The sequence below is a fragment of the Cyrtonyx montezumae genome, unplaced genomic scaffold (assembly GCF_038088225.1).
Source record: "Cyrtonyx montezumae isolate F1298 unplaced genomic scaffold, pur_monq_1.0 scaffold_3, whole genome shotgun sequence".
NCBI classification, from domain to species: Eukaryota; Metazoa; Chordata; class Aves; order Galliformes; family Odontophoridae; genus Cyrtonyx; species Cyrtonyx montezumae.
The window spans coordinates 50,851,737-50,873,631 of NW_027072034.1; the positions used below are offsets into that span (position 1 = coordinate 50,851,737).

The 21,895-nt window shown below is 34.1% G+C and overlaps 1 protein-coding gene across 10 annotated transcripts in view; it reads right to left on the minus strand.

The window, feature by feature from the left end:
- DMD (dystrophin) overlaps positions 1-21,895 on the minus strand; it is a 961,436-nt gene that overhangs the window by 655,877 nt on the left and 283,664 nt on the right. For all 10 annotated transcript variants that reach the window (XM_065741536.1, XM_065741534.1, XM_065741531.1 and 7 more), the window contains exons 13-16: positions 16,717-16,836; positions 8,369-8,470; positions 8,157-8,264; positions 4,615-4,794 (exon numbers count right to left, since the gene is read on the minus strand). In XM_065741536.1, coding sequence (XP_065597608.1) covers positions 4,615-4,794; positions 8,157-8,264; positions 8,369-8,470; positions 16,717-16,836 — 510 coding nt within the window. The remainder of the gene's footprint in view (positions 1-4,614; positions 4,795-8,156; positions 8,265-8,368; positions 8,471-16,716; positions 16,837-21,895) is intronic.

The window sequence follows — 21,895 nt, forward strand, 5'->3', positions numbered from 1 at the left end:
TCACACAGCCTGCTGAAGAGAAATTCTTGCTGATTTTTGTCCTATCTGCCAGTGGAAATGATGGGTAGGGAAGTCCATTACCACTGTAATTTTGGCAATCTCACTTAAAGCAGTCAACTCAGTGCTGTGCTTCTCTATAAAGTGCAGCAGTCTGAACTTTAGAGAAGAATCTGAACAACACAGAACACTATAAAATTAAGATCCAAAGCAGACGTTTAAAAAAAAAACAGGATTAATTATGTCAGTTGTAGTAAGCTGCTTGTGAACTGTGAGGACTTAGTTAACATATGAACTACTTAAATTATGTGGGAAAAAAATGCCCCTTTTTAATCATTACAATGTTATGAATTAATGGTCTTTTTTTCTTCTCTCAGTGAGGTGGTGCTGACTGATATTTTCAGCTACAGAAGTCTCGATAATAAGGAAACACTTCCATGTAGTTTTATAAAAACCTAAAACAGCATTCTTTGCAATGTTAAAAAATCTATTTCTGGACAGAAAAAAAGAGCACATCACAATTTCTAAGATGTAGGGTTCTATGCAATGTGAGAATAATTTCTGTTCCTTGGTTGTCTCTGCAGCTAAGAGCACTCCAAATCCTTACTTGCTCCATACATGCAGTTTTGACTTCAGTCTTCTTTTCCTCTTCTAACAGAATTTTTTGCACTCGGTTTTATCTAAAAGTCCATGATAAGATGTTTCTGACACCTGAGGTCACATCCTGCCATGTTCCATTTGCCAGTCAATATCAGGGTGCAGTCTACACTGAAGCAGGTGTAAAACAGAATAAATCACAGCTAGGCTACAGTAGGAATCATCTGCAGCACCCAACCAATTACACAGTAGCAGCAGTTCCAGCTGGTGATTTGGAACTGTGCTCCAAAAGCAGGCAGTGTAATTACCATATGCTCAGAGCAGTCAAGTCACGATGCTGTTGGGAGTAATGACTTACGTGTCAAAACAGTAAGTATTTTTTGTGCTTAATCAATAGGAGTAGAGGTTAAATACTATATACTTAAAAATGAAATTGGAGACGTGAATTTGATGCTCATCATCATTCTAATTACAGAGAATGGGAAAGGCTAAAAGGTGCTGAACATTACACTGCAAGGTGAAGTTCAGCAAGATGGTACATATGTAAAAAGTGCATACACTAGAGAGTAAAGGAAAATTCTTCAAAATATTCTTCAAAATATAAGAAGAAAAAAGGAAGTAGCTTTTGTTTGCTTTCCTGGCAAAAACTTATATAAGTCTCTTAATTTTAATCACTGAATTGTTTTGTTTCATGTATAATTCAAGGACAATCCAAATAATGATAGTATTGTTTCCTTGTCTCTTTAAGTTCATGATGGACAAATCTGCGTCTGAGGAACCAGACTGGGACTTTAACCCACAAGAAAATCATACTGAAAGTGCTAAGGTGACTCACAAGGCTGCACTTTAAAAGGCTTCCAAAATACAATGCTTGCCTCCAGTTTCACATCAGCAAGCTCATCTTAGAAACATGCTAAAAGTCATCTTTTTTCGGAATGGACAAATTTCAATCGTCCTTTTCATCTTCTATAGATAAAGGTATATACAATGTGTGTATAGTAGTTGAGTAGTTTTATGACATTTTATTTCTCTTTTATATGGCAGCCTACCTTTAATGACATCATTTATTGCTGCCTTTGGAAATGCCCTGAGTCCTGATATAGTCATAATTTTCCTTAACACTCGCTTTTGAAGCTGTCATGAGTTCTTTGATAAAATGTATGTATGTGAGTAAGGAAGCTCAGATGAAGAATGGCATTTTCTTTACTTAGGAAAGGTTTTCAGCATGATGTAGTGAAGCATAATGAGCTCACTAAAGGGGAGTTTAGAGTTTCTAGAAGTTATACATCTACTCTACACAAGTTGTCCTTGTCCTTGTTTCCAGTGCATGTCCGATGAAGGAAAAGCAGGCACATTCATGATGAAAATAAACTGCTTTTGAAGGGTGCCAGTCTCTCTCATCTATGCCATCCATCGCAGCAGCAGCTTCAGCCATGAGTTCAGACTGAATGCTTCAGTTCCACAGCAATGAATTTAGCTAAATGTGTGAAGGCTTGCATTCTACTTTATGCACATTTCTTTTAGGATTTATAACTGTTTTATGTCAAATTGGAGAATCAGCTTTGATATAGGGCTAGGATATCCATATAATTTCTTATTTTGGTAGCAAGTTAATCATTTAGTGACACATAAGTAAGAGAGAGGGGAAATAAATTATGACAAAAATATACAGTTAGGAAGGTACTATGAGAATCACTAATGAGACAAAATAATAATAATTTTTAAGTCTGTAGTACCCAGGTTGAAAGAGTAAAATCTGTATTTTCTGAATAATTTTAGAAAAAAAAATGATGTTACCAGCAACTCTGCACCCCAGTTCATGATTAGCTGAAATAATTAAATCTTCTATAGGCATTTTCCTCTTGTTTATACATGTTATGGAGCTTATTATTTACAAATAAAGCACATCAACAATATCTGCCCTGCCTAGGTAGAAATTCATGCCAACAAGTACGTCATTAATATTTCATAGAGTTAAGGTAAATGCAAAGACATACCTCAACTGTGTAACAGTGCTTTAGGAAGCAATCTTTTAGTTAGCACTGAATATGAAATGTCTCCAGAATTTGAAGCAATATGCCCATATTGGCATACCAGCTCTGTGCCAAGCAAGGTTGTTTCTCCTCAGAGGAAAAGTGTGGTGTTATTATAACACTGTTACACTGTTTCAGAAACCCAAACTATCTCCCACCTGTGCTGCCCTATGATTTATAGATGTACAGCCTTAGGATTGCTCACTTCACAAGCAGACTTTTTTCTGTAATCTTAGTTCCATTTTGAAAATGGAACTTACCTGCTTTTAGGACTGATCAGCAACCTAAACTCTCAAATACTTTGGACTATTTGCAAAAAATGTGTTTACTTTTTCCCAACCCACTGTGACTGCAGGTTTTAGAAATTCTACAGATATAAGATACCAGCAGACCTCATTATATATCTACTAGATAGTACTCTACTATCTCTTCAGGAGGATCTAGACTATTAATTGGAATATGATTTTTAGCCTATTTACATGAATATGTCAAAATATTCAGAGAGTGCAGATGGGTACACAAAAGAAGGGTTTCTGCCACCTTCGAATTAAACTTTAAAGTTTTCATGGAAAGTGTGGAAGCTCAAATAACATTATGAATACGTGCTTTATATACTGGACTTACAATTAAGACAAATATTTTAAGAAATCTCTGATACTAATATGGTTTCAAAAAAGAAACTAAGTAAGAAAATATGAATGAAGACATTGTTATGCTGATGTATTCCTATAAATGTCTGTATCCAGAACATCGATTCTCATTGAACATAACAGGACATAACAAATTAAGCAGCCACTTCATGATTCTTTTTTTTTTTCATTGTATTCATTGCATTTGTTTTAGGCAATTTCTACTACTCTCAGTTTAGTAGGCAATTTACTTTAGCTTACTCAATTCTAGCATATAGTTTATTTAACGAAAGTTTAACATGCCTATTATACCTATTGTTATGATTTGTACTATTATAAGATAAAAGAAAATGTGAAAATTTATGACTTAAAATCAGAGAGGTTAAAGTGTTTATTACTAGTAATATTTTACAAATATATGAAAATAATATACATTTTGAAGCTTGAGTAGATGTTGTTTCTTAGAGCTACTGAGCACCTTTTTACATATGCAAGAACATATATACCTTAAGAACATAAGTATCGTGTAGGCTGTAATTAATACTGCTCTATAGTATTTGCTTCTTTTATTAGACATCACAGTAGCAGGCATCTGTAAGTTTATGAGCAGATGTACTAACTTAAAATCACATGACCCAAGTTGTCCCAAATTCAAAATGTAATTCTGGATTTGCTTCCCTGTGAAAGCAACATGTTTCCTACTGAAAATATTTACGAGTTACATCAACTGTTTCAAATGCTCTATAGAATAAAGTGTTTTTGACTTCTATTACAAAGTAAAATTGTAACCTTTCCCAATTTTTGTTTCAATTTTCTGTTCTCCCGAACTGATTTTTGCAAACTTCAGCTATGAGGGGAACTACACTACAGAGCAAAATTAACATATAGTCCTTAACCCACCTCACTCTCCTCTTATCTATTCCACACTTCAGATATATCAGAAAAACGTAAGCAAAAATAAAACCATAATCATAAAAGCATTGTTGAAAACATAAAAATAATTTCTATTTAGAAAGCAAACAGTTTTTATGCTAATTTCAGATTGTTATTCCACAGCCAGCCTTAAAAACAGTGCAAAGTGACCAACTATTATAGATTAAAAATCAACTAAAGGTATCCTTTCAGTTTGGATTCTATCATCCCTGAACACACAGTTAACAATCTGAGAAAGTAATCAACACTGTAAAGACAGACAAAAAATTGAAGAGAGAACAAATATTCTGGGGTTATACCTCAGTTGTATCATGCTATCCTAAAAATTTTGATCATGCAGGAAAAAAAAAGTAACAAACAGCATCAGAACTACTTGAAATATGTGAATGGATTTGACTGTCAACTGACAAAACAGTTTGACTAACCTGCTTAGAATTGCTCTCCAACTTCTGCACAAGGCTATCCCAACGCTGGGCAAAATTTTCAAGCCGGCTTTCCAGCTTCTGAGCTACTGCTTTATTTTTCACAGCTACAAAGAGGTCTTGGCTGAGTGACTTCAGCTTACTCATCATTTGTCTTTTCATTTCTATATCTCCTTTTAGGATCTGTTAAACAAAGCAACAGCAGGAAGACAAGTAATTCAGATAGAAGCCAAAAATAAAAATAAAATAAATGGTGCACCATAGAATCATAGAACTGCTCGAGTTGGAAGAGACCCACAAGAATCAATAAGTTCAACTCTAGGCTCCACAAAGTACCACCCACAATTTTAACTCTATGTCTGAGACTATTGATGGACAGCTGTCTCCTACAGCTTGGTACTGTGACCACTGCCCTCTGGTGCAGAACCTTTGCCTAACCCCCAGCTGCCCCTACCCTGGCAGAGCACCATGCAGTTCCGTTGGTCTCTCACTGCAAGGAGCTGCAGTCATCACGAGGGCTCCTCTTAGCCTCCTCTGCTCTGTGCTGAACACATCCAGGGACCTCAGCTGCTCCTCATATGCCTTGCTCTCTACACCCTTCACCATTTCTGTAACCCTCTGTGAAGGCTCCCCAATAGTTTTATTTTCTTCTCATATTGTGATGCTCAAAACTGCACGCAGTGCTGAAGGTGAGGCTGTATCAGCATAGAGGGGCAACCCTTTCCCTTGACTGTTTGTCAGTGCTGGTTTTTACATACTCTAGAGTACTGTTGACAATTTTTGCTGCCTGGGCACGCTGCTATCACAGATTCAACTTGCCATCCATCAGATCTCCAAGGTTCCTTTCTGTGGGCCTGCTTTTCAGCCTCTCATCTTTCAGTGTGTGCATGCATCCAGGGTTGCTCCATCCCAAGAGTAGAATCTGTGACTTGCTCTTGTTAAACTTCACGCTGTTGATGACTGCCCAGCCCTCTATTTGTCAAAATCTCACTGCAAGGCCTCTCTATGCTCAAGGGTGCCAACAGTTCCTCCCTAATTGGTGTCATCTGCAAACTTATTAAGTATACCTTGAAGTCTTATAATTGACAAAAACATTAAAAATAACTGGCTCTAAACAGAGTCCTAGGGAACCCTACTAGTAACTAGCCACAAGAATGATGCAACCCAATTTTCTATAACCCTTTGAGCTCAATTATTCAGCCATGTATTTGCCTAGCTGGACATTTTGTTCAAAAGGATACTGTAAAAAACAGTATTGAAAGCTGCAATGAAATCCAAGAAGATTAAATCCATTAGCTTCTCTTTATAAAGAAGGGAAAACGAGCAAGAATGTTTTCTACAAACTCCAATACCTCTGTGCTGTTGTTACTGTGAATGCTGCTGGTAAAGCTGACATAGTGGAATGGACAGATTGCACTTCACAAAGCAATATAACATGACAGGTGGAGCAACTCCAGACACTAAAGCTTGCTTCAGGTAGTGACATAAATCAAAAAACTAACAGCTGTGTGGCTTTATAACCTTTAAACTGCATGAATATTAACAACTATATCATTTCAAAGTTTCTTTAAAGTTTTGTGTTTTCTGTACAATGCATATTAAAACAGATTTCTAGAAAAATATTTAACCCCCAAGTAGGATGAAAAAAATAAAAGCACTGAAGGAAATTTACTGCATAATCTCAGAAGTCTTTTTCAACCACAGAGGTCCTGTGATTCTACAAAACAGCTTAGTTTTGTCAGGATTGAAGAATCATATATTCCGCATATTTCTGAGATCTTGGCAATACCTGGGTTATGCAGCAGTCATCTGCTCAGAAGTCTGTGGAGTCCTGGAAACTCTTCTGAGTGTGGAAATGAGACAGCCATGCAGCTGGGAGCCTGGAAACTCCAGTGTATGACCTCTTTGAGTCAACATTCAGCTTAAGGCAAACCTACTGATCACTACTGCCTAATACTCCTTTGTGATAGTTTCAGATATCCTGTAAAACCATACTGGAGCATTTTGTTTTCACATTTCCTTACTGAAACTTGTCACCGTTTCACAGTAATTAATATGTTTTAGTTTTGATATTTTCCAGTACAGGAAGAGACCTTGAGCTAACAACAAAATCTGTCATTTAGCTATCACCAAGATAATAAACAGGACTCTATTTTTGAAATTAATTATCAAATAACTCAGTCATAACTTTTATCAAGTATATACTGAACATTAAAAGCAATTTCTTTATTTGTGAATATTATGCTTTCATAAGTTTATTTTCAAATTTTTACTGTAGTTATTGTTTTATTTTTAAACATTACCAAAAACACCCTTTGGTTAATGTAATATTCTAAAGAGCAACATCTGTTATAAAATAACTATCTCATTTCTGAGAGATTTATTCCAATAAGAACCTTATTCCAATAAGAACCAGTGTTAACATGGTGTCTTACCTATTTCTTCTAACAAGAGATTTGAATTAAACAAGCAAGTGAAAATTTAAATATATGTTACTGAATTTACAGAATTTATTTATCGAATTAACTCTTGTACATCTTGGCAATAGATTTCAGCATGTTTTATGAAAAAGAGTAATACCACTGCCTTCATTTTAGAGACTGCAAAACTAAAGTGCAAGACATACAAAAAGAAGACCCACAGTTAACTACAAACTCCTTTCGAGGTAATTGTAGAGAGCAATAAATTCTCCTTAGAGCCTCCGTTTCTCAGGTTTAAATCACGGAATTGTAGGGGTTGGAAGGGACCTCTACAGATCATTTAGTCCAGACCCCTGCTGGAGCAGACTAAAAACCTTAGTTGTTTCTGCTGTTTCTCATAAGACTTGTTCTCTAGACCTTCAGCTTTGTTGCTCTTGTTTGGACACAAATTTCCATCTTTGTTATGTTTCCAATGATTGGAAGGTACCAAATTGGTCCTTTTTTATTTGACAAAATAAGTAATAAAAGCTGTTCAAAGAGAGGACTTCAGTTTCTACTTACAGTAATAATCTACCTGATTTAACAAAAGCATAGACACGAACGTTTCCTACTGACTGCATGAATAATAAAATCACTCTTTTGTATAAAACAACATCTAAAAAATTACTTTCTTATCAAATGTCCTAATGCTATAGAACCATTTCCAAGCATAGGTTGTGCCAAGTTTCACATATTTGCTGAAAATGTATTTCTAAGCCAATCTGAAGGACATTCCCTCCATAAAGATGATGAATTTTAGAGTATTTTCTGAAGGACAGGGCAGAATATATGTCAAAAAGGGTAAATTTTACATACGTAAATAGATTCCTGAAAGACAGTTGAAGTATGGTTACAGGGTAAAGCTAATTCAATTCACAAACTTTTGACCAAGGAGAAAACCTATAAATGTATCCATCCTTGCCTTATCAACAAGACCATGGATAAATTAATTACATGCACTGGAGATAACATCCATTCTCAGAAAAAGAAATACATATTCTGTTAAACCATACTGACTAAGAGCAGGATAAAACTACACACATGCAAATTCATAAATGGGAATACTGAAGAAAGAAAAATACATACAGCTAATTTGCGTAGACTGGTCAGCATCTCATTTTCATCTTTAAAGCCACTTGTATGAATTTTGCTAAGAGCATCTTCTTTCTCAGTAAGCCATGCATCAAAAAGGCACTGAAAGAAAATTGGAGAGAACAGGATGAAAAAGCTTCAGTTAGACCATTCCTAGTGCAGTTTTTGGAAGAACATTTCAATTTGTAACTACTAACAACACTCACCTGCTCTTCTGCAAAGTGCTGCCATTTTCTAAGGATATCTTGCAGAAGGACCCATCGATCTTCTGTCCATCTGCAGATGGCTGCCCACCTGCTTCCAAAGTGCTAGGAAAAAAGAAAAAATTGTTTATACTTCTAAAAACAAAGGAATCTATGGCATTATAAATTTTTGTGAAAACATTTTGATAACTCACATTTTATTATTTTAAGTCCTTAAAATATGTTGCATGTTACACTGAAATGGATTTTACCACTGAGATAAGGCTCAAATGAGAAGAATAGGAAAAGCAACAGAGCTGGGAAGGAGAAAAAAAATAATACTAATCTGAAGACACCTTTTTCCATTAAATCTCTAATACTATGCTTTTTCTCGCTGTTTCAAAAAAGAAAAAAAGAAAAAGGGAAGAAATCCAAAATTTTACAATATACAAAACATAACTACTTGAAATGTAATTTCAGTGGCTCAAACTGTTGATCACAGTGATAAAGAAATGTTTTTCAATTGTGCTGTCAGTACACGTGATTTTCTCCTTTATAATACTGTCATAGGAGAAAAAAACGTATAAGCTATTATTAGCATACATATACACATACATGAGGTTTTTTGTACACTTCTAGTATAGGCTACTACACACATTTGAAAATTGTGAAAAATGACATGTTCTCTTTTACTTATTTGAAAGAAAACATTACCACTTTATTTCATTTTCCTATTAACCTTCAGTGAAAAATGCCTGAGACAGGTTAGGACTAAAGCTGTAATGATGCATGGTACAACAAAACTGTAACAACAATTTAGAACAATTTTATTACTCTTGAGCACCATATGCAAAGTATTTTAGCTCCTCCCAAATAATAAATATTTTAATGTCTGTAAGATACAGGATATTATCACATATTATTTTCCACCTATTACTATTATATATGTATTGTCAAAAGGATTAGCTGCTTTTTTCCCTCATTTTCTTATTTGTTCATATTTTCTACTTTTTTATATGTATTTTTGATGGGGCTATAATTTAAATTAATTTTGGCAAAAAATATAATCAAATAATGAATTTTTGAAAACAAGGGATTAAAGTAATACATCTAATTTAATTATGTATAGAAGATACATTTCCTCATTTTCTGTCAGGAATGTAAATTCTTTTTTCCCCTTCCTAGGAACTGAATGATAAAACTACAGGTTACTTGAATTTATGGCTTTAACAATATTATGTCCAAGAAAAAGGAAAACAGATTCCATATTTTTTCATTAACTGAAGGTTCAAACCATAGTAAATCTTGCAGATTAAAAAAAAAGCATTTATGAAGACATTTAGTCTGATCATATTAGATAACTGCTCAGTTTAGAAAACTGAAAATCATCTCTGATCAGCAACCACAATAAAGCTAAAATATGATATGGCTCAACACTGTTACATAGCAAAACTGATGCGTCCCATTTCAGACACTTACTTCATCAATATGAAATACATTTTGAGAAATGAGTTTTTGAATAAAAGCTTTTTTTCATTTTTGTTTTTTATTAGGCTTAGCATTAAAGAGGTGGTTTTCATTTATATTTGGAATTATATAATTGGCACTTATTATATTTCCTAATTAGACCAAAACCAAATTCAAATATTTTTTCAAATCTAATAACTGCATTTACTTTATATTAAAACCAATTTTGGTGTTAATTTGTCATAAAACAAAGTGATGAAAAATTTCCAATTCAAACACATACACGAAACAGTTCAAGATATGAACATGAAAGCTTATTTCCATATCAACAGAAAAAAGTAATTACTGGCTAAAGACTTACACCTTCGACTTATATTGAAATAGAATACAATATTTTACTTGCTCATTTAACCCACTCATCGTTAAATGTATTTATCAAATTGGCTGATACAGACCAGTTGCAGAAAAAACACCTGACAACCAGGCAATAAAAATAATAACAAAAAAAGTCTTCCACTTATTGAAAACTCATGACTTCATAGACAGTATTTACCTTATGAGGCCAGTAAACACTATGTGTACTGTAAACAATGAGGTTTTTTCCACATAAACTAGATTTTGTCTAATTTTACTGATTAGAAAAACTAAATGTCTTTTTTAACAAAAGGATGTATTATTTTTAGTTTCACTTCTCCTGATTCTAATCATCTTTCTACTCTAACTGTAGGGAGTTTTAACCCCTGAAGCCTAATTTTTTGTTTGCTTGTTTTTCCCAGAACAGAAGATAACCTAGCAGATCTGCTGTATGTAGCACTTTTAGAGTTCTGTATTATAGACTTAAGTTCCTTTACCTCATCCCCCACCCCCCTTGGCTTCTTTGCTTGCTAATTACTAGTTCAGAAATCACAAACATTATTTCTTACAGTCCAGATGCTGCTTCTTCGAAGCTGTCATTCCTAATAATTCCTACAATTCAGAGTAATTATTACTAGTCAACAACTAATAAAATTGCAATGATTCAATGAAGTTATAAAAACCTTTTCACCACTTACATAGGACAAAATTCTATCTGTTTTTCAAGTTCTCTATATACAGATGGTGAAGTGAACCACATTTGGTTGTTTTAATGCCTAATGGTCTGATTTACAACAAACTTTATGTATCCCAATTATAGACTACATTTTTAAAATACAATGTGCAAATTTTACTAAAGGATTTATAAAATTTCCCAAAGACAGAAAGCAAAACTTTTGGCACCTCTGATTTATATCAGTGTTGTTAGGAAATTCTTTTCATGACCATATGCCTCTTCATTGGTAATAGTTTAATATCTAAATAAATTACACCACAAAAAAAATTAAACATGATTAAAAGCATTTCAGGCAGATGCAAACTCTGATAATCCAGTACTGACATATGATATGAATGATAAGACATGAGATGAACAGAAAAATCTTATTTTAATGAAACTAGAATTTTATCTTCATTCACTTCCTGCATGCTGGTTAAAGAACATAAACATTTCATTTTCTAAACAATTTTCAAGGATAACAGATGAAGTATTCTCTGTTAGAACAGAAAGCCAACTAAAATGAATTTGAGGTATGTCCTCTGTCCCCCTCTCCCTGCCGTGCCCCCCCAGATCACTGTGTTAATAAGAATATCTATGAAGTTCAGCATCATGAGAGCTACAGACTCACTCTTAAAACCACTATATCTATGTTCACATAGCTCCTATTCTATCACTGTGCAATTCAGCACAGTTCCATATTAATACATACCTTACATAACTACCCACATATCAGCAATCACACATAATGAACGCCCTGGCATATAATTTTCCTTGATAGTCATGAAAATAATAGCAACAGACCCTCACATAGATGTATCGCCAAATATTTTCTCATTTACTTCTTTTCCTCATATATACAAGTATATTATATTTCACTAAATTTAGGCCAAGTTAACCACAGACTGAGCTCCAAACTCAGTTCCTTAAGTTCAAATTTATGCAACTTTTTATGTCACATACTTAGACCACATTGCTTTTTTTTAATGGTTTATAAAGAAAGCAGAAAACCACTTATTTAATACAAAGACTTTTACAAAATAAAACTAATATCTAAGAAGTTTTTAAAAATATTTCAAACTCAAGCAGCTGATTTTTTCTAGCAATTTTTTTTTTTTTTTACAAGAAATTGTTTTCTCAAATCATCTTCATTAACATCATCATTATCTTGCTTTTTTCCATCATATAGTACTCAAAGCTGTAGGTAGCCTGTTTGATGTCACACCACAGGTTTGGCTCCCAATACCTGGAAAAATAAATCTCCAAAGATAAATGCCTATTTTACAGTCCTTGAATTTTCAGAGAAATCTACATGCATAAGAAACTCATCTTAAATTGAGAGGACTATGAAAGAATGTTATTTATTCCCATAAAAGCAGAAGATAAAACATTCTTAGTCTACAAAAAGGTCAATGTAGGCAAGTACAAGAACATGAAAAAGTGAATAAAAACAATGCAACTCTTGGGCACACTGAAGGTTATGCATAAAAAAGTGACACAATGAGACTGAAGCCTGGAACTAATAAAAGAGGACTTTTTTGAAGGTTTTTTTTTTTTTTTTAGTGAAGTAATACTACCTACTCTATAAATTAAAAAGAAATTTTGTCTATATGTAAAATCAGTTTTTAGAATATTTAGCACATTCACTAAATTCCCCCCATGCAGCAATAAGCAGAATGTGCATAGATTTTATTTTTCTAAGAAAACTTCCTTACTTATTTTGAAGTACTTTTCTAAGAACTAGCCATACATCATCAGTCAAAGAACAGTACGAATATATGATAGACCACAAAATTAAACTCTCCAGTCCTTTCCTTCAGTAGCCATCAAAAAGTATTTGATACATCAAGTGCAGACCTCTTTCCAATATGGATTCCTGAGGTCTGCGGAGGGCTCTAATTTCAATTTGAGAAGAGTCCTTGAGGGACTGATTGTATATTCGGTATAATTAGAGTTAAAATTTCATACCTCCTCGCATTTTTTTTATGTCATTCAGTGATTTATCTCAACTGAAGGCAATTTCTCATACTTTCTTGAGAAACAAGTCAGACTACTGCAACTGCTTTGGTAGTATAGTCCCCTCATTTTTCAGCACTAAATACAAATTTAGGCCTTACGCAGTCACTGCCTTCATTGTAAATCTTGGGACTGAGACTATTGGGATCTAGGAGTTACCTGCCTAAATAGTCAGACGTCAGCACCAGCACAAACACACAGAGCCTCACAAAATATCACACTGATATGTCAAGTAAACAGTGCTAAGTAAAAGAAGATAAAATATTCACACTCAACCAGACCTGTTGTAATCTCTCAAGTACCTTGGGAAAGTAACTTAAGGAGTTTACTTTTATTTTCCATGCAATGTTAACTTATCTGTGTGTTATTTGTTTGAGGGGACACTTGACTTTTGTGTCATTAACTGACTCTTAAGTAGGACTTGGTTTTTCAGCACATGCAATAAATCTTAAGAGCTTCTACAGCATTAATTTGAAGCCAGTGTAAAGTCATGTCAGCCTTTTGAGACTTTTACAATCTGTAAATAAATTATTTATGTTCTATACAGATACATGCATAAATACATGTATTTGTATTTATAGAGACATTCATGTACATACACACATATATATATACATGAAAATATTTCAGAAATCACTATCTTAATGCTCTAACAGAAAGACAGCACTGATTTACAGCTGCTTTGAAAACGCACTCTCCACTACTATCTGGCAAAATGGTTCACTGCCTTTCAAATCTGACCCTGACCGGTATCTCACTTGGACAGCCTTAGTAAGACTGTCCTCTGACAGCACATATACTTGTTTTGTTTCTGCTTTTAAAAGTGAGACTGACAGATACGTAATCAAATTATGAGCTTTGTTTCCATGTCACTTCTGACAAATGCTCTGATGGGTGTGTCTGTTCTCTCTCCTGTGTTTATATATTCAGTTTCCAAATGACATGAAGGAAAAAAAAAAAAAGGATATATAAACAATCTTCTCATACACACAGGAATGGTGATACAACATTTTGTAGGACAGAAGGTGGACTGTGTTTTTTCCATGGCATAAGGGAACAAAATTCTACAGACCTCCCTAATGCCCTAAGCAACATAACTTTAATGCTGTGTTTATTAACACTTTCAATAGGGTTACAAACTCAGTAACTTCAGAGCAATAAGATTATCGAACTTTTAATTCAGATTTTTTTTAAGAGTATGATCAAAGGAGGGACCTGTACAGCAGCTGGATTATTCTACACCACCCTGTACTCTACTCAGTGCTCTGCTTCAGAATAGGTTTCCTCAGACATTCCCTTACTGGCATCATTTCAGGAATATAATTCCTCAATGAAAGTAATGATTGTTCATGCTTTATCTTAATAACAGGCATCATCTCCACTAGTATCCTTACAAACTGACTATCTCTGTTATGCTCCACTTACATATGTTATTCTTTAAGCTTTTTTAACTGGACAAACACATCATAATGTGCAAGTTCTATTTCTTAAAACTACTAATAAGCTTTATATTCCATAGGCCTATATAGGTTCTCACAAAATACTAGTTTAGACACAGATGGCCAAATTAAGAATCCTCAATCATTTTTACTAATGCTTACCTCAGTCTGAGTTTTCTACGTGTTTTCTGCTACACATCATACTTGAGGTTTGTTGCAAGTGCCTTTACTATAGGGCTTTGAATTCTATGTCACAATACTAAGACTAGAACATCATTAGCCCTCTATCAATCTCTTTTTCAAAATGGGCTGACTTTCTCCCCATCAGTAATTTAAAAACAATCAATTCTGCCTCTTCAAGGGTAGAGGGTGTTGTTGTGATCTTATTGAACAACATTATTGTCTCTCGAATGTGAAATTAGATTCAATTTCTAGTGATCCCCATTTTCTATTTTTTCCCTGCATGTGTCAAAAACCTCAACTGTATATCTTCTAATTTATGAAACATATCAAATGCCAAACACCTTAAATAATTCTCACTTTTTTTTGTCATACTTTACCATAGACTCCTATGAAGGAACTTGCAGTTTGCAAACATAGGACAGTACCTCAGTTAAACCTTTTCCTATTTGTTTCTTTAATTTTTTTCATTTTCCCCTCTTTCATTCAAGACATTTTAACTTTTTATTTATTATAATATTTATTATTCATTTTTAACTTTTTCACATCATAGGTGATGGAGCACTGGCACAGGCTGCACAGAGAGGCAGAGTCCCTTTCTCTGGAGACATCAAGACCCTCCTGGATGCCTACCTGCACAACATGATCTAGGGAGCCTGCACTGGCAGGGGGGTTGGACTTGATGATCTCTAGAGGTCCTTTCCAAACCCTACAATTTTGTCATTCTGTGATATTTTCCTTGTATAGTAAACCTTCTAATCTTTAATCTGCTTTATTCCACTGATGAGAATATAAGTAGTTAGCAAGGCATTCTGAAATACTAGTCTGTCTTGAAGATATACCATGATTATAACACTGAATGTAAATTTAAAAGGAAATAATAATTGATATTCAGTATAAGCTGCATTGTTCCCTTCCCTGGGTTGTGCTCCCTGATATAGAGGCAGTAGTTGTAGTCTCAGTATTAATCAGCTTAGCCAAATGTGTACTATCTACACTAATTCCCATACTAATTACTAATTTATTGAATTTATTGGGATTGGTATCCAAATCAGCTAGATTTAAGAAAGCTGAACATCTGTCTGTTACACAGATATGCCTTCTAGCTGAATGTATTGACAGTTTCTCTAGAGAAATCTTGGGCTTTAACAAAACAAAAAAAACAGAAACCTGTTTATTTATTTATTTATTGGTCAGTAAAGCAAAATGAAGGAAACTACTTTCTCATTTGTAAAAGAAAAATGGAAGAACCCTTGGTTCTAACATTAACACTCTTCTTGAGCAATGATCTGGATGTCTGATCATCACTTCACTTATGCCTCTTCTTCCTGATTTCAATTAATGTGTCTCAAGACTAAGTTCATCCAAGAGTTATAGTAAGAGCACTGCATTTTATATACTATTAAGGCGAGAATGAAACACTAAACTTTCTTAAAACAAAAGTTTAACAATTTCTAGATCATTTAGGTTGCTAGTTTTATCATAAATTTATCATTGGTGCATTATTCTTTTAAGGATATTCAAATAATTTTATTTAGTAAACAAAACATACAGAAGTCATTGTTGGTTGTTTAGACTTTGAATCAAAAGGCATGATCTCAAAGACATTACTGCTAAATTGTCCCATTCCTGCTGCTCTTTTAGAAAGCCCTGTCTTAAGAATGAAATTAATAAATCATTGATAAAACATGTATACAGATGAGGATATACACTGAAAAAGAGAAATAAAACTATGGACACACTGAAATAATTCCCTTTATTTCCTAGAAAATATGTTCAAGTGAAACTAACGGGAAATTCTAACTCCAAAAAAGGGTTTTAAAAAAACTACTTGTTCTTGATATTTCTTTATTTAGGAGATCCTTCACATAATTGGTGTTGCTTATTTTTGCTTAATTCACATATTTGGTTTTACTTTTTTTCAAAAAGTCCTCTTTCAGTTTGATAGGGTGAGATAGGGTGAGAAACAGCATTAAAAAAATCCACACACATATTGGGTACCATTTAAAATTAATGTGCCTTTCAGCACCTGAGAGTGGATCATGACATTTTATGTAGTATAATACCAAAATACACCACATGCAGAAGTTTCCACTCAGAAGAAAATCCTTATTTTCTGTTTTTATATTTTGTATTTTTATTTATATTTTGTTAACCTTTCTCTTTGAGACCTAATTTTATTTCTATCTCAATTCAGTTACCTGAAGCTGCTTTTCCAGTGCAGCAGTAGCTTTGTCTCCACTGTTTTCATCCACCACCACCACCATATGAGTTAGAGAGTTCACCTTCACTTGCTCCTGTTCCAGATCATCTTGAAATGCCTACAATTAAAACACAAATGCTAGAGAATTTATTCCAAATTAAGAAAATGCTGTGTTTTTTTAGTCTCACCAACAAATAAAAATAACTAACCTACCACAATAACTTTGTAATCCTCATGCTGTTAATACTAACAAATTGGAGAGGCATTTTACAATGTCTGAATATCTAAGGAAAAAACACCTTTCCTTTTCAACTTTGGTATCCAGCCTGCTACTACAGTAGATGTTGTGACAGTATTTAGCTGTGAAATACTATACTGCTAAAAGTAAAATGTCTAACTATCAAATTTGCACAAAGTGGCATTTCAGTAATTCCTAACTTTGTCAAATTTGTACAACTCTTCACACTCCTTTAACCTTCCCATAATTTCCCAGACATCATGTAATACATATAATCATTTGTTCTCTCCCTCCTCACAGTGTATAGAGAACAGCAGTGGGAGCTCTCATAAATCTTTGCTCTCTGCAGAAACAGTCACAGCATTTTCACTAAACATGATCTACATTTAGAATAAAAAAGAATGAAATGAGGAAAGGAAATAAGGTATATAAGGTACTGAAAGGTAGCACAATGCTGCACAAACATCCCCTTCATGGGTTTTATTGTTTCTTTTTTGTCAGTACTTCCTATGAAACTCTACCTTCCCCTAGTTAGTTAACAAAAACTGGAACTGAACTTGACAAGGTATGTGAACAGCAAATAGAGGTATGTTAGTTGGAACAGAAAAACCAAGGAGAGTTTTATCACCCTTGAAAAATTAGAAGGGTGAAATGTCAACAACAGACATGGAGAAAGGCGAGGTACTCAAGTTCTTTACTGCAGTCTTCACTGTCTGTCAGGCTCCCCATGCATACCACATCCTTGAAGTTCTACACAGGAACTTGGGGAACAAAGTCACTCCCACCATAAGCAAATTGCAAGTTTGAGGCCATCTGATGAGACTGAATGCATATGGACCTATACGACCCAAATACATGCATTCCAGGGACCTAAAGATGTGGTTCCTAAGCTACTCTAAAACATATTCAAAAAATTGACACTGGCAGGCAAAGTCCCCAGAGTTTGGAAAAAGGGAAATGCCATTTCCATTTATGACAGGTAGACAGGAAGAAAAACCCAGGAACTACAGGCCGGTGAGCCTCACAAGGGCTGCACCTAGAGTGAATCCTCCTGGAATCTACATTAAGGTACACATGAGACAAGGAGGTTATCAGAGACACCCAACATGATCACCAAGGGCAGATAGTGCTTGACTAATCTGACGACCTTGAATGACAGAGTGATGGCATCAGTGGACAGAGGAAGAGCAACTGATGTCACATGGTTGGACATCTGCAAGGCTTTCAGCATGGTCTGTCACCACATCTTTATCTCTAGATTGAAGAGAGATTGATTTGCTCTCCCAGGACTTAAAGGAAGCTCATAAACTGGAGGGAGACAGACTTCTTACATGGTCTAATAGTGATTGGAAAGTGTTTTAAACTAAAAAAAAAAAGACATTAAGATAAAATATTAGGATGATTTTGTTTTATTCATAGAGCAGTGAGGCATCAGCACAGGTTGTCCAGAGAAGTTCCAGTTGCACCATTCCTGGAAGTTTTTGAAGCCAGGTTGGATGGGGCACCAGGCAATTTGATCTAGTAAGTAGAAAGGGCTTTGAAACAAGATGACCTTGAAGGTCCCTTGGACTCCAAGCCATTCTGTGACTCTGAGGTTATGGTTCTATGAAAACAAAACCACCCAAGGTTCTGTCACAAAGTAGGAAACTGAGCAACCTGACATTTGCTCCTCCTTCTGCTGCAATATAACAAGAGGACAAGTGGCAAAGATTGAAATAACAGGAGCTAAAGAAGCATTGATATTGAAATTCCAAGCCACAGAGAAGACACTATTCAATTTATTTTCATAACTCTTGTTATTTAGATTGCGCCCTTAAAAGCAGCAGAATGTGCCCTGGTGATTCAAACATATATACCATGATAGTTACAGACCTCAAAATAAAAAGGGTAAATTTATATGCCAGTGAAAAACTGAACTGTATTACAAACTACGTTAAATCTCACCATATCAGTTTTTCTACTGCTTTTTTGAGTAGATTAATTCACTTAGGTATGAAGAACATGCACCAACTGAAAATTAGGTTAGGTATTTTACATCTCTTTTGTAAAACAGTTTTATTTGAAAAAATAAACATAATGGAGCTATATACAACAGATTTTTGATTTTAAGACATAAACCTCTTCATCTAAGACATTTTACAGTTTTAATTCCATCATGGACATAGTCTGAGATGATATTCAGAAAAATGCTTTACTCTGACTCTTATGTCTGCGATTATCACTTGCACTGGAGAGCTAGATTGTAAAGCAACTCTCAAGGACTGTGAAGTGCATCAAATTATTAAAACAAACCATAGAATTCAGATTTATCAACTTTATCCTGACATAATTCCTGATGAAGAAACAGGATGACAACTGTTTATTTCTGTTCAGTCCTCTATTTAAACCTCACAAAGATCACATCCATAGAGAAAGCAACTTATGCTTCCTTATTATGGAATACGTGATATATGTCAAAACCATAGAGTGAGTGATGTTCTCAAAATGCAAGGAGAGAAAGGATGAGCCTTACATACACTGTGAAAGAAAAGTCAGTAAACAAATGAAACTAAAAAGTTTAGTCACTGTCTAATCCCCAGATTCAATTTGCCTGAACTAAATGGCTGTTCTTTATAATTAAAGTTGCTATTTTTACCATGAAATTCACTGGAGACAATTATTTGTATGCAGGAACATGTTGAAATAGGAATTTACTGAAAGCAGTTTTAAAACTAGAGCATGCTCAGTTCAGATCATTTGAATTCCAATTTGTAAAAAGTAATCCTCAGCTCACAGGGAGAAAATTTCCAGAGACTTAAAACTTTATCTGTGCCTGTGCTTTTTCTGTTTCAACTTATATATGTTGATGTATTGAGACAGCACCAGAAACCTCATAAAATACCATCACTGTTCTAATTCCTACCTGTCTATCAGATCACAAGTTATTTGAGCCTCAGGCAATCTGATCCAAATAGAATAAAATTACAGAGGGTATCCAAATACCCAAAGACAGATAGATCCCTGATATTTGAATGCTTTGGATGTTTCTTGAATTAGCTCAGCAATTTTATTTATTTTTTAACCAATTACAAAATATTTTTTATAGCTTATTCAAAAATAAAAAGAAAAAAGAAAACCTAAAAACATAGGGAGCTCAAGTTTATTTTACACCAGTAAGGTAATGAAGCTATGAATTTATTATACAATTTATAATTTAATAATGCTGAATGGTAGTATACATAATGCAATCAGTTAACAATTTTTCCTTAAAAAAAAAAAACATGATTAGGCTTCAACTACTCAATAGTCCTCGACTTTTACTGAAAAGCAGCTTTCTCATACAATAAAATTATGAATAAGGGATTCTTACAACTGCCAACAAAATGCTTAAGATAATGCTGTAAAGGCAATAGTCCTTTTATTAATTTTACTATTATATTTTTAAAATGTTTGAGTATTGCTCCAAAATACAATTAAACTATGCCAGGTTTCTTACCAGAGAAATATATCTTGCTAATTACATAAATCTGTCAGTCCATTCAGAAATTTTCCTGTACTATGAAGTTATTCATCTTTCATACTACTAAACTAAATTGCATGCTGAAAGTAATGCTGTTTGCCTTCTCTGATCTCAGTAATAGGTGTGATTCCCAATCTGCATTACTGAGTTATGATTATTTGTAGCATTGGACTTAGCAAAGAAACTGAAAAATCGCACTGTGGGACAAAACTGAGGAGCAAGTAGGATAATCAGAGGTATGGAAGTCATAGGTCAAAAGGCTATAAAATAAAATAGAGTGGAAATGAGGTATTAAAGAAGAGAGAAAGAGGAGCAGAAGATGACAGAAGTAAAGAGGAGATGAAGATGGGTTAGTTTTGTCATTGTTCTGTCATCTTTGTTGTCTGTATAATTTGAAATGATTGTGGCCTTTCTATTTTCTCACCTCTGGATCCTCCCAATGGTTTATGAGTTGTCCAGAATTACATAAGACTAAGAAAAACTAAGGGGGAAGTCATTTGTTTTTCTTGTGTCCTTTTTTAACAATGAATAAAAAAAGGAAAATTCTAGGTTGTCTATGCCATATAGTAGGTCACTTTGCCACAAAAAAAAAATACATAAACCTATCTGAAATATTTGCATGGTATTTGAAACACTAGAAAATATCTTGGTCAACACTTATAAGTAAGACAAACTATACCTAAACAGATTTATACATATTTTTGTTTTTACTTAAAATTATGTACTTTCTCCCAATGATATAAAATTGTTTTTCCCGTAAAGAAAATAAATTGAATAGATACAGATAAGTAACACTGAATAATACATCACAATAGAAATGAAGAACTGAAATGCAGGAGAAGTAGATTTGTGCTTCAGACTGATTTTAGAAAGATAAATACCCATTTTTTCCTCCCCAATATTAGAAATAAAATGTTTTCATAAATACAAGGATTACATTTTATGCTGTTCAGTATTGGAGATAAAGAAAATTACTGAAATTTTAGTACACATGTACTCAAAATGTTTTCCTCCAAATACCAAGGTCAGAACATACACTTGACTAGCAAACCTGCAGACTGAAAACTATCATCTCACAAAGCAGTGAGAGAAGTGGTTCTTGGGAACTTTTACTGATTTTCATCTTGTTTTTTTTTAGAAACTGCAAAACCTGTTTTCAGTATGCATTTGTACTGGGAGATCAGCTGCCCTCTAGAGCCTGTACACTATGGTACTGACGTAGGCCATGAAACAGCAAATGTTTAAACCTGTCAAGACACTACAGAGCTCTAGCATCTTGACAGATTTTGAACTACTGCTGTAGAAACACTAATAGATTATCAAAGTAGACCACCATCATCTCACACTATTTTTTATACTTCTGTGTCTTCCTAATAGTATTATCATACATGTTAGAAATATAAAAACATATTATCTAACTAAAGGTACACAGACAGAAGT